We start from the raw sequence: 10,206 nt of genomic DNA, 5'->3' as shown, positions 1-10,206 counted from the left end.
GGCTGCGCGGGGCTGGAGGCCGGAAGATGGCAGAGCCGGAGACTCAGCTGCTGCTGGGCGTGGGGCTGATCGGTAAGCACGGGGCGGGCGGGCTCTGGGCTGATCCCGGCTCCTCGTCCTCCTGCCCCCGCGGGACAGGGAGCCAGGCCGTGCCCGGGGCTGGGGCTTTTCTGGGACCCCCTGGTCCGCGGAGAGCCCTGCCCCAGCTCGGGGGCTCTCCCCAAAGCTCGGCCCCTGCCACACCAGAAGAGGCGTCTGGGAAGAGCGGTGCTTGTGTCCAGCCAGCCTCGGTGAGGCGACCCCGGCGTGTGGGAGAGCCAGGGCCTGCGCTCCGCTCGGTGCCCCATGGCGGCGTTACTGGGAGGCAGCAGAAGCAGGGGGCACGGGGTGTCGCCAAAAGTTTGGGGGGGCTGGCGGCGCGTCTAGGCCCGTGTCGCGCGCCCCGTGTCCATCCTCTGGGCAGGTAGGAGCTGCTGCGTGGGGGGCCGGCGGCAGAGTGGAAACACCTCAGACTAGCGTATCCGTTTAGTCCTGCCCAATAATTTCACAACCCGAGCGAGTCTGTGTAACAGTCGAGAGCTCGTTTTTGGCCTCTCCGAAGTGCTGCGCTGCATTGGTGGAGGCGGTCAAGGAAGGAACCTCGTGTTCTGCAAACGTTTGCGTCCCTGCTTTATTTTAAGCCCCTGAGTGTTTCCGCTGGCATCCATGGGGTTGGTCAGATGTTTAAAGTGAAGTAACTCTTAAAATATTTGTAGGATTGGGGGTAGGGAGAGCAAAAGTCTTCATTGTTAAAAGGAAAGGCTTTTAAATAATCCCTCTTTTCCAATGACTGAGATTTCCTGTAGACAGATCTCCAGTAGAGCTGAGATCAGGCTGTTCTGAAGACCAGCCCCTCGTGTATATATAATCTTCAGATTTCAAAGTCCACCAGGGCTGTAAGCATTGAGTGAAGCACCACAGGAAGAAATCTGACTTTTTTCCCTGAAAATGTGTGTACGGGGTTAATAATATGGGAGTTACTAGAACTCAGTGGAGTGCTCAGGAGTTAACTTTCAGTTTCTCATGGTGCTATGGCCATAAAACTTGCATATTCTTCATGTCTGTTTGTAAATGTTTCGTTGATTTTTTTAATATCCTCGCAAAGCTCAGACATTTGAATGTATGCAGTAGTGAACCGGCTACAGTGAATTAGGTCTGGCAGCGGACGACTTTTTATTTTATATTTAACTGATTTTTTTTTTTTTTTAAATGAAATGAACTGAATAGCAGTTTTAAAACAGGAGCTGAAACATTTTAAGTTGCTGAATATTTTTGCTGTTGTTTTCACCTGTGTAAATGAACATTGGTAAAACCCGTTTCAAGGACTGATTGATTGATTGATTGCTATTCTCACTCATGGATATTTACTTCTCACTTCCAAATATAAATGGTATGTTCAGTTCTGGCCTTGGCGTGCAAAGTTTCAGCCTTGCATGCTTTCCAAGTCTTATCTCAAATAAGATTTTTACAACATTTTCTATATGCCGGATAGTAAAAGGTTTATAACTGAAGCATCGATGCACAATTTTAGTAATAGAGGCATGAGTGGATACCGATGTGTTTAGGTGTAAAATGGGATGTTAATCTTGATTCCAGTAAACACATCTGATTAACCAATCAATTTACTTCCTTGCTGCTGTTTGGCATTCTCACAGTGAACATCTTTCCACCATAGAAAAAGACACCAATGGCGATGCTTTGTGGGTCTGGTGTTTTCCTTCCACCACAACTGAGCTGAGGGATCTGTTGCTAAGAAAATGCTGCCTTACAAATAAAAACAAGCTGCTTCACACCTTTGTATTTGGCCAGTATAAGAGGACATGGTTCTACATCACAACAGTGGAAGTTCAAGATTCTCCTGTCTTGAAAAAGGTAGGACTGAAGGCAGCAAAAACTAACTTGTTCAGAAAGGCATGAGCTTTTGAAGGCTACAGCCTATTTCATCAGATGCTAACTGAAAAAAAGGAGAAGGGAGATACGCATGGATAAAAAAGAGGTAAAGTAGATGTATTGTTGGGAGTTAATAGATACAACTTCCTTTTGAAATCACTGAGATAGCTTTAAGCATATGCAAAGGTGAATTTGACTCCTGGATGCATTAGAGGTATCTTTGTTGGCAGGGCCGTTCATTTAATTATTAGTGTCTGCTTCTATATAGATATAGAAATAGGGGGTTAAAATAAAAGTTCTTCCTTGCCCTGACAAGTTTACAATTTGAAGTTTAGACCCAAGAAATGATAAAAGAATAATGGTTATTGGCAGCGGCAAAGGGAGGCAGTTACAGCCTTCTTTGTGGATAGACAGCTGCTGTAAATTGATTGAAAGACAGCTGGTCTCTGCATGGTTTTAAGGTGTCTCCCTCTTTCTTTTTTTTTAATGGCAGGACTACATTTTCTTCCAGTGGAAGATTGGAGCTGATAGACCTGGCAGGAAGGCTAATTTTAATTAAAAAGAGTGTACTGAGAACAGGGCGGCTACTGCTCCTGGCAGAAGGGGTAATATGGAAGATGTGAAGCTCAGTGGGACAAAGGAATGAAATAAGTCAGATGAGACGCTTAGGGTTTGAAAGGATCAATAGACAGAAGTATAGTAAAAGACCTAGGCAGGGCACCGTTATACACAATTTCATAGTTTCTAGGGTTGGAAGGGACCTGAACGCATCATCAAGTCTGACCCCCTGCCGTGGGCAGGAACAAGTGCTAGGATCATAATACCCCAGCCAAATATCTATCCAAGCTCCTCTTGAAGACCCCTAAGGTAGGGGAGAGCACCACCTCCCTTGGGAGTCCGTTGCAGAGCCTGGCAGCCCTAACCGTAAAGTAATGTCTCCTGATGTCCAGCCTGAACCTTCTCTCTAACAATTTGTGGCTGTTATTCCTTATTATCCCAGGTGGTGCCCAGGGGAACAGAGCCTCGCCTATTTTCTTCTGGTCTCCCCTGGAGAGTTTATAGACAGCCACCAGATCCCTTCTCAGTCTTCTCCTGTGGAGCCTCAATAGATTCAGAACCCTGTAGCCTCTCTTCATAGGGCCTGGCCTGCTGCCCTTGGACCATGTGAGTGGCCCTGCTCTGGACCCTCTCAAGATTAGCCACATCCCTGTTGAAGCGCAGAGCCCAGAACTGGATGCAGTACTCCCAACTGCGGCCTGACCAGCACCGCATATACTTGATGTCCTTGCTGCATCTTGTATCCTGCTAGCTTTTCAGCAGCTTTCAAAACTGCAGGCCAGGCTTTGAAGCTTCCCTAGCTACACCCTGTTTAACTGTATACACTCCTCCTTTCCCTTCTTGTTGGAGGGAAATATTTGCAGACTCATAGGATACTACTTGCACCTAATTTTCTGATGAACCTGCACCATTTCTGAATTTTTTCCAATGGTATCAAATAGCATTTGAAGAGTGTTTGATGGTGCAGAACTGTAGGGTCAAATATATAAGATCCAGGCTTGAACGTGTGTTGGAAAAGAGCTGTTACATCTTATAGCTACAAACAACAGAAAGAGGTTTTTTATATTATATTAGTTTTCTTAGAAGTGCAGATTCATTTTTATCAGAAATGAGCAACGTGCAGAGAGATCTTGTAGTATTTTTGTGTTGTCTTTTTCTGAATGGTTTTGTACATGCATACCTACCTCATCTTTACTTACATTGGTTATTTAAATACTGCAGATATACTTGTATCCTCTGTTCTCTATCTAGTGTTAAGACTGTCAGCTAGTTTGTTGTAAGGCTTGTACCTCTATGGAATTCTCTAATATGCTCTTATTCTTATGTAATATGACTATATAATATTATATAATATATAATTCTTATATGATATGACTCCCCATGCTCTTCTCGCATACCCACATGGTTATGGGCTTCTCACTGCACTGTAACCTCTCATCTCCCATATGAGATTAATGAGGGGAAAAGTAACTCTCCTTCTTATAATTTCACTTGGTGCACCAAATATTAAAACTCCTAACTGTGGACATAGGTCAAGCCTATTGGCCATGTCGCTTCTACAGTTTTATGAATAAAGCCTATTATTGTCTCATTCTCCTGGTACTGTGATGTGTGGCATGAGTGTTGCATTTGGGTTTCTTAATGTAAACATTTACCTTGACTGAAATGGAAGTATGTAAAGCAGTGTGCTTTTTTTTTTTTTTCTGTGTGTTTTGGACAGGTGACTCATTTTTCAATTGTCCTGACTGCCAAAGATTTTAACCCGGAGAAGTATGCAGCCTTCACTAGGATATTGTCTAGGTCTGTATGAAAACTGTATGTAGTACTAAAGTTTAAATATTTGGATCTTGCCAAAATGGGAGATTTGAACTTTGTTTGCATTTTGTCTGGCAGCATGACAATCTGTTGGGATCTTGTGTTACCATTTGTTATTCCAGATCTATAAATTCCAGATTGGTGATTCATTTGATCTGGTTGGTTTGTATTTGTGCAGTAAATATTAGGACAGTGTCAAATGTTCAGCTTATTTTTTTTAATCCATGTGCTCTCGTACGTTTTGGGCTCTTGGATTTCTGTAGCTTTTGCAGACCAAGCTCACTGACTATGCCATTGAATATCCCCTGTGACTGTAGCTCTGTGTTCTTGCAATATCTGTCCCATAGCAGAAGGGGAGGAACCCCCATTCCTCTCTGTCCTTTCACATCCTCATCCCCTCATAATCAGTGGCCCATGTGCCAGGCATTCCCCTTTATCAAAATCATGGTCCTTCATTCCCATAATTATAATTACAAATAAATAATATTAGATGTCACTATGTTGGACTCTAGCGGGAGGAGCTGGTAGGTGTTGGCTGATCAGCTGCCACGTTCTCTAGAACCTGTTGAAGATGTGGCAGTTACGGACAGTCCCTGAAACTGGGGAAGAAATTAAATGCAGCATTTGCGTTATAGGCAGACGAGCAAAGAGATGCTATCAAATGAAGTGTAAGCTCTGTCAGGTACTGGAGAGCCTTGAAGATAATTCAGCTTTAGCGCTGCATAAAATAGTTTAGTTGTGGGTCTTTTTGTGGATCACTTAAACAGAGATTTATAAAATGATCCTCTTTCCCCATCTAGCTTTGATTTCTGAATAGTCTGTGGGGAAAATACTAGTTGAATTCAAAGTGAATGCGACAGCTTTGTAGTGAAACTAAAATGGAAGATAAACTGCAGCACCATTTCTAAATAAGCTGTTTAAGACTTAAGTACCTTGCCCCTACATCTGAATTGGTTTCCATTTTCCTAGAAGAAACTTGGTTAGAGCGCATTGGAACGAGAATGATTAACAGGAAGGGAGTGTTTTCTGTACACTAGGGACAGAATTAAAGTGTGTTTGCTTTCTGCCTCCTGTCCAGCACTTGTGTCCTAATGTTCCTTTGATAGTTCATGATGTAGATAATGCAGCTAGTCGCTGCTTTAAAAGTTGGAAGAGGGATATAAAAAGTGTTTTTCCCCTTCCTGCAACGGATATCTTATAAAGCTGTGCAGAAATGTTCTTGTTTTTAACTTTGGCCATGTTAATACTGCACGGGTTCTTGCACCTAGAACGTTTCTTTATATGCATCAAGGTTTTGCGCTGAAATTGTAGCTCTTGCCGACTTGTAAAAGAGCAAATTCTATTTGGAACGCGAGTCAACCATCAGTCCTAAAAGACAGGCAAGCTTTTGTGTGCATGCTGAAAGGCTTTTCTTCTAGTATTTAAAATGAGCATCAATCACATGCTTAAATTCTGAATTCTTTCAAATAAGTGCGTTGGTGACACCATGACTTTTTAATATGTCTGATCATACTATTTGCAGTCATAGTCATAAACCAGGCCTTTATTTTTATTTTTGTACAGAATCTATTTGAAGTATGGAAGCCCAGTTAAAATGATGGAGAGTTACATTGCCGTTCTTACAAAGGGTATCTGCCAGAATGAAGAAAATGGATCTTTCCTCAGCAAAGATTTTGATGCCCGAAAGGCTTATCTTGCAGGTTCAATCAAAGGTTATTTTTTTTTTTTTTTGTAATCTAACTACTTTGGGTCTTGTTTAAATACGTTTTCAGAACCATTGTAATGTCAGTCTGCATTCATATGAAATAGATTTACAATCATGTTTCCAAACTATGTTTCACTAAGTAACTAATATCAACTCTTTTAATATGTTTTGATTATAATGATATCTGTTGTCTAGTCAGTCTCTTTAAAACTACTGCCAAAATACATTTGCAATACTATAACCTGTCTTTCTTTTACCCTTTTAGATATAGTTTCTCAATTTGGAATGGAAATGGTTATCTTATACACTGCACTTATGTTAAAGAAAAGAATCGTAGTGTATCACCCTAGAATAGAAGCCATCCAGGAGTTTACCAGGTACAGCATATATTTGTAAATACTATGAGCCCTGATTTAGAAAAGTATCGAGACCCAGGGAAATACTTAAGGAAATGTTTTAAGTTAAGCACATGCTAAAGTTGTACTGACTTCAGTGGAGCTTGAACACATGTAAGTGTTTTTCTAAATCGGGGCTTTGAACAGTAGAACTAATAAAGTTTCTGCTACCATCAATAATAGAAGAAAGTTCAACAGAGTGTATGGAGGGAGATAGGGAGGAAGCCTTGTATTATTATATTAAAGAGACTCTTAATGTCACCGTTGATGTTTGTCTTTAAACATTTGTGGCTGTAAGTGCATTGATTAGTACAAGCAAACATAAATTAAGTTTCAAATACCAACTTCATTTCCTCAGGACACTACCTGCTTTAGTATGGCATAGACAAGACTGGTCAGTTCTTCATTCCTATGTACATCTAAATGATGATGAACTGGAAGCATTAAAGACCTGTCCAGGTAGGGGTAACAAGTTACCAGCTCAGCCTGATTCACAATATTGATTTAACCTTTGGTAAAGCAACACCCTATAGCATTTTTTCTCCCAAAGAATCTGATACTGTGTCCCTCATGAGCTCACTTCTCAAAGCATAATTCAGTTTGGTTTTTAGATTACTGTAGAAATTAGATTGTACGGTTCTGTTTTCTTTTAGGGGTAGGGAGGGAGAGAGAAATTAGTGTGATTTTTTTTTTTTTTACCAAGCAAATAAATAGTTCTGTTGCTGATTCCAGATGGTGTCTCTCTCACCCTTCCCCAATGCGTATTAGACCTGCAAGTGATTTTTCTTCTTTACTTTTGCTTTTTTCTATTGTTTTAGTTCTGATGGACTGAAAAACATAATGTGCAGTGTTACATGGAAGTGTTGGTAACAGGCCTTACACCATAACAGTGTTTCTTACCTTCAAAGATTTTTACATTGATGATCAGTAACTTCTTATTTTTTTAGTTAAATTAACTTATTAATGGATATTTCACTATATATCTTGGAACTGAGTTTTGACTGTTTTACGGTGACAGTTAAGGACAGTTAGGGTTTAGCCAAAAATGGGCTCCGAGTCATAGGAGTCTGATTTATGACTCCATTGTATGGCAGATATTGTAAATTTATATCATGCATGAAAAAGCTCTTGGCTTATATGTCGGGGGGGGGGGCGGTGCATGCGCATGCATGCTCCTGGTGCTTTATTTAAAAACAAAAAAACAACCACAAAACATAATTTGGTTATATTTGGTTTCCCTTTCATTTAAAATCTTGCATATAAAGACGTTTGCCTTCCTTCCGGACACTAGCAATATACTCGCATCAGTAAAGTCACCAAAGAGTTTGGAAAGTTCTGTTCCCTGTTTGTGCCTCTGCAGATTGACCTGAGCCAAGCAGAAGCAATGAAAGAGATAAGGTGATGGGAATACGTTAAAATATAAAGTTAGATATATAGCACCAGGAGTATAAGCCAAGACCTTACACATATCATTTGTGCATATATGTGTCTATATACTTTGGTTAGTCTATAAGATATAAATCTACCCTGCCCTATATACTCCTGCACAAAGCTGGACATGAGAGAATAAATAAAGGACTTTGTGAACTTCCTTGCTCTTGACTCGCACAGATGGTAATTTGAACATTAATTTTGACCATTAGTATGTGTTTCTGTTCTTCAAAATTGCTAAACACATTTACAGAGAAGAGCTACTTTGGGAAATGCACTGAGTTGTACCTACTAACATGCTGCCTATTGGAACATGTGATGCTGCAGCTGCTGATGCTACCAGCGGCAAAATTATGATTCAGACAACAGCAAAGGACATCTGAGTGGAGCCTCTTTAAATACAGATTAGCCTTTTGAAAGTAAACACAGTTTCATTTTTAGGAATGTTTTGAGCAGTGTGTGTGTTTGGACATTGGAAAACAAACCTCCTTTTTACAGCTGATGTTTGTTCTTCCATGCTTAGTGCCATTAAAATTTAATTGTAAATCTTTGGGGGAAACAGAATTCTTCAGGCATAGTTGAAAGCCCACTGATCTAGAGAGGGACTCCTTTGCAGTAGCTGTTGAGTCAGATGCTTAGTTTTAAAATAATTGTAGCTTACACTGTTTTTCATGTGAACATATGATGTGTGTGTTATTGGAATTTTCCTTGCTTGGTAACTGGTTATTCTCTACCATCCAGGTTACATTGCTGGATTTACAGATCCCGAAGTGAGTAACAGACCGGATCTCTATGATGTGTATGTGAATTTGGCGGATAGCGAAATTACCATTTCCCCAATAGTGAAAGGTAGGTTGGTTGCTGTTTATATTTTTGGGGTGCTTTTATTGGTTTGCATTGTTACTCCAGCATAGAGCCACATTAAAAAAAAACAAAAAACAAAAACACTTTGATCCTGTTTTCATGCGTATTCAAAAACTCTGGTTTCTAGCGCTTGATAGTCCTTCCCCACAGAGCTAAAAGGCCTGGTAAATCCAGGCTATAGGAATGCCTTCCTGGACGTGGATGCAAATGGAGCAGGGAGGGACCCATATAAATATGTGGGCATTTTCATAAGTTATATATGGTGCATTGTAAATTTACAGTTGTAACCCCCGTGTGTGTGTGTTCTTTGTGAACTGTACCTGGATCCAGCCTAGTAATGCCCAGATTTCTAGTGGTATGCTGACTTAGGTTCCTAAAGTTTGTGATATTTAGGCTTCCAAGTGTCTAAGGGCTGAAATGTGTAGGCACCTAAATCCCTTCAATATCTCCTTAAAAATGAGACTTAAGCTTTTAAGTCAGTTAGGCAATGTAAGATTGAGCAGAATAAAATAAGTGCTTTTTTAAGGCATCACAACATTTTCTTTCCCTTTACATATTCTACTGAACTGGGTTTCGTATCCGATTAGAAATTGATGGGAAATGCTGCTTGCAAAACTTGCAGTGCATGACAGATAAGGCATTTGAGCAGTAGGACATCTTAAACTTACTGCTTTAAAAACAGGCAAATTAATTCTTTTATGGATGTTGAATAACAGATACTAAGAAGAGAACTTATAATTTGGTTTGCCATCGATTTTCAGTTTGTAGTTTGCATACACATGTATATATTGCTGCTATAAAGAGATAATCATCCTTTAAAAATAAGCCATTCATTTGTAAGTGCCTTAGTAATGGAATTGGAGAGGGGAGGATGTGTGTAAAACGTTTAAACTGTCATCAGAATTGTATGATATGTTGTAAATGACATTTGAAACCCCTGGGTGCATGTTATTTGCACTCTACCAGGATCCAGTGTATTAAGGACCAGATTTCTGACCGTATTCTGATTCAGGAACCTACGCTGAAACTTGGTGGATTTCGGCTCCTATGTGTCAAAGGGATGCATTATTTTTAAATATAAAGAAAAACTATAACTTGCTTATATTTCATAGCTGGTAGGGTCGGAAAGGACCTGAGCAGCTAATCAAGTCCAACCCACTACCATGGCAGGAAAGAGTACTGGGGTGAAACGACCCCAGCAAGGTGTTCATCTAGCCTCCTCTTAAAGACCCAGTGACTTAAAGACTCAGTGACTTGGATGAGGGGGTAAAAAGCACCCTGTTCAAATTTGCTGATGACACTAAGATGTGGGGGGATGTAGGCACGCTAGAAGGGAGGAATAGGCTACAATCGGACGTAGACAGGTTACAGGGGTGGGCGGATGAGAACAGGATGGGATTCAACACCGACAAGTGCAAAGTGATGCACCTGGGGAGGAAGAACCAGCACCATACCTACAGGCTGGGGAACTCCCCTCTTGTCAGCACGGAGGCGGAAAAGGATCTTGGA

The 10,206-nt window shown here is 40.8% G+C and overlaps 1 protein-coding gene across 1 annotated transcript in view; it reads left to right on the top strand.

Moving 5' to 3' along the window:
* The first annotated feature begins 6 nt into the window (after positions 1-6).
* FAM45A (family with sequence similarity 45 member A) overlaps positions 7-10,206 on the top strand; it is a 14,627-nt gene continuing 4,427 nt past the window's right edge. The window contains exons 1-7 of the mRNA XM_019555912.1: positions 7-72; positions 1,715-1,911; positions 4,208-4,287; positions 5,866-6,014; positions 6,273-6,384; positions 6,761-6,861; positions 8,575-8,682. Of these exons, the coding sequence (XP_019411457.1) occupies positions 27-72; positions 1,715-1,911; positions 4,208-4,287; positions 5,866-6,014; positions 6,273-6,384; positions 6,761-6,861; positions 8,575-8,682 (793 nt within the window). The 5' untranslated portion in view covers positions 7-26. The remainder of the gene's footprint in view (positions 73-1,714; positions 1,912-4,207; positions 4,288-5,865; positions 6,015-6,272; positions 6,385-6,760; positions 6,862-8,574; positions 8,683-10,206) is intronic.

Source organism: Crocodylus porosus, unplaced genomic scaffold (genome assembly GCF_001723895.1).
Source record: "Crocodylus porosus isolate Cpor-Errol unplaced genomic scaffold, CroPor_comp1, whole genome shotgun sequence".
NCBI lineage: Eukaryota > Metazoa > Chordata > Crocodylia > Crocodylidae > Crocodylus > Crocodylus porosus.
The sequence above is the reverse complement of the archived record's forward strand: the minus strand, read 5'-3'. Positions and strand labels throughout refer to the sequence as shown.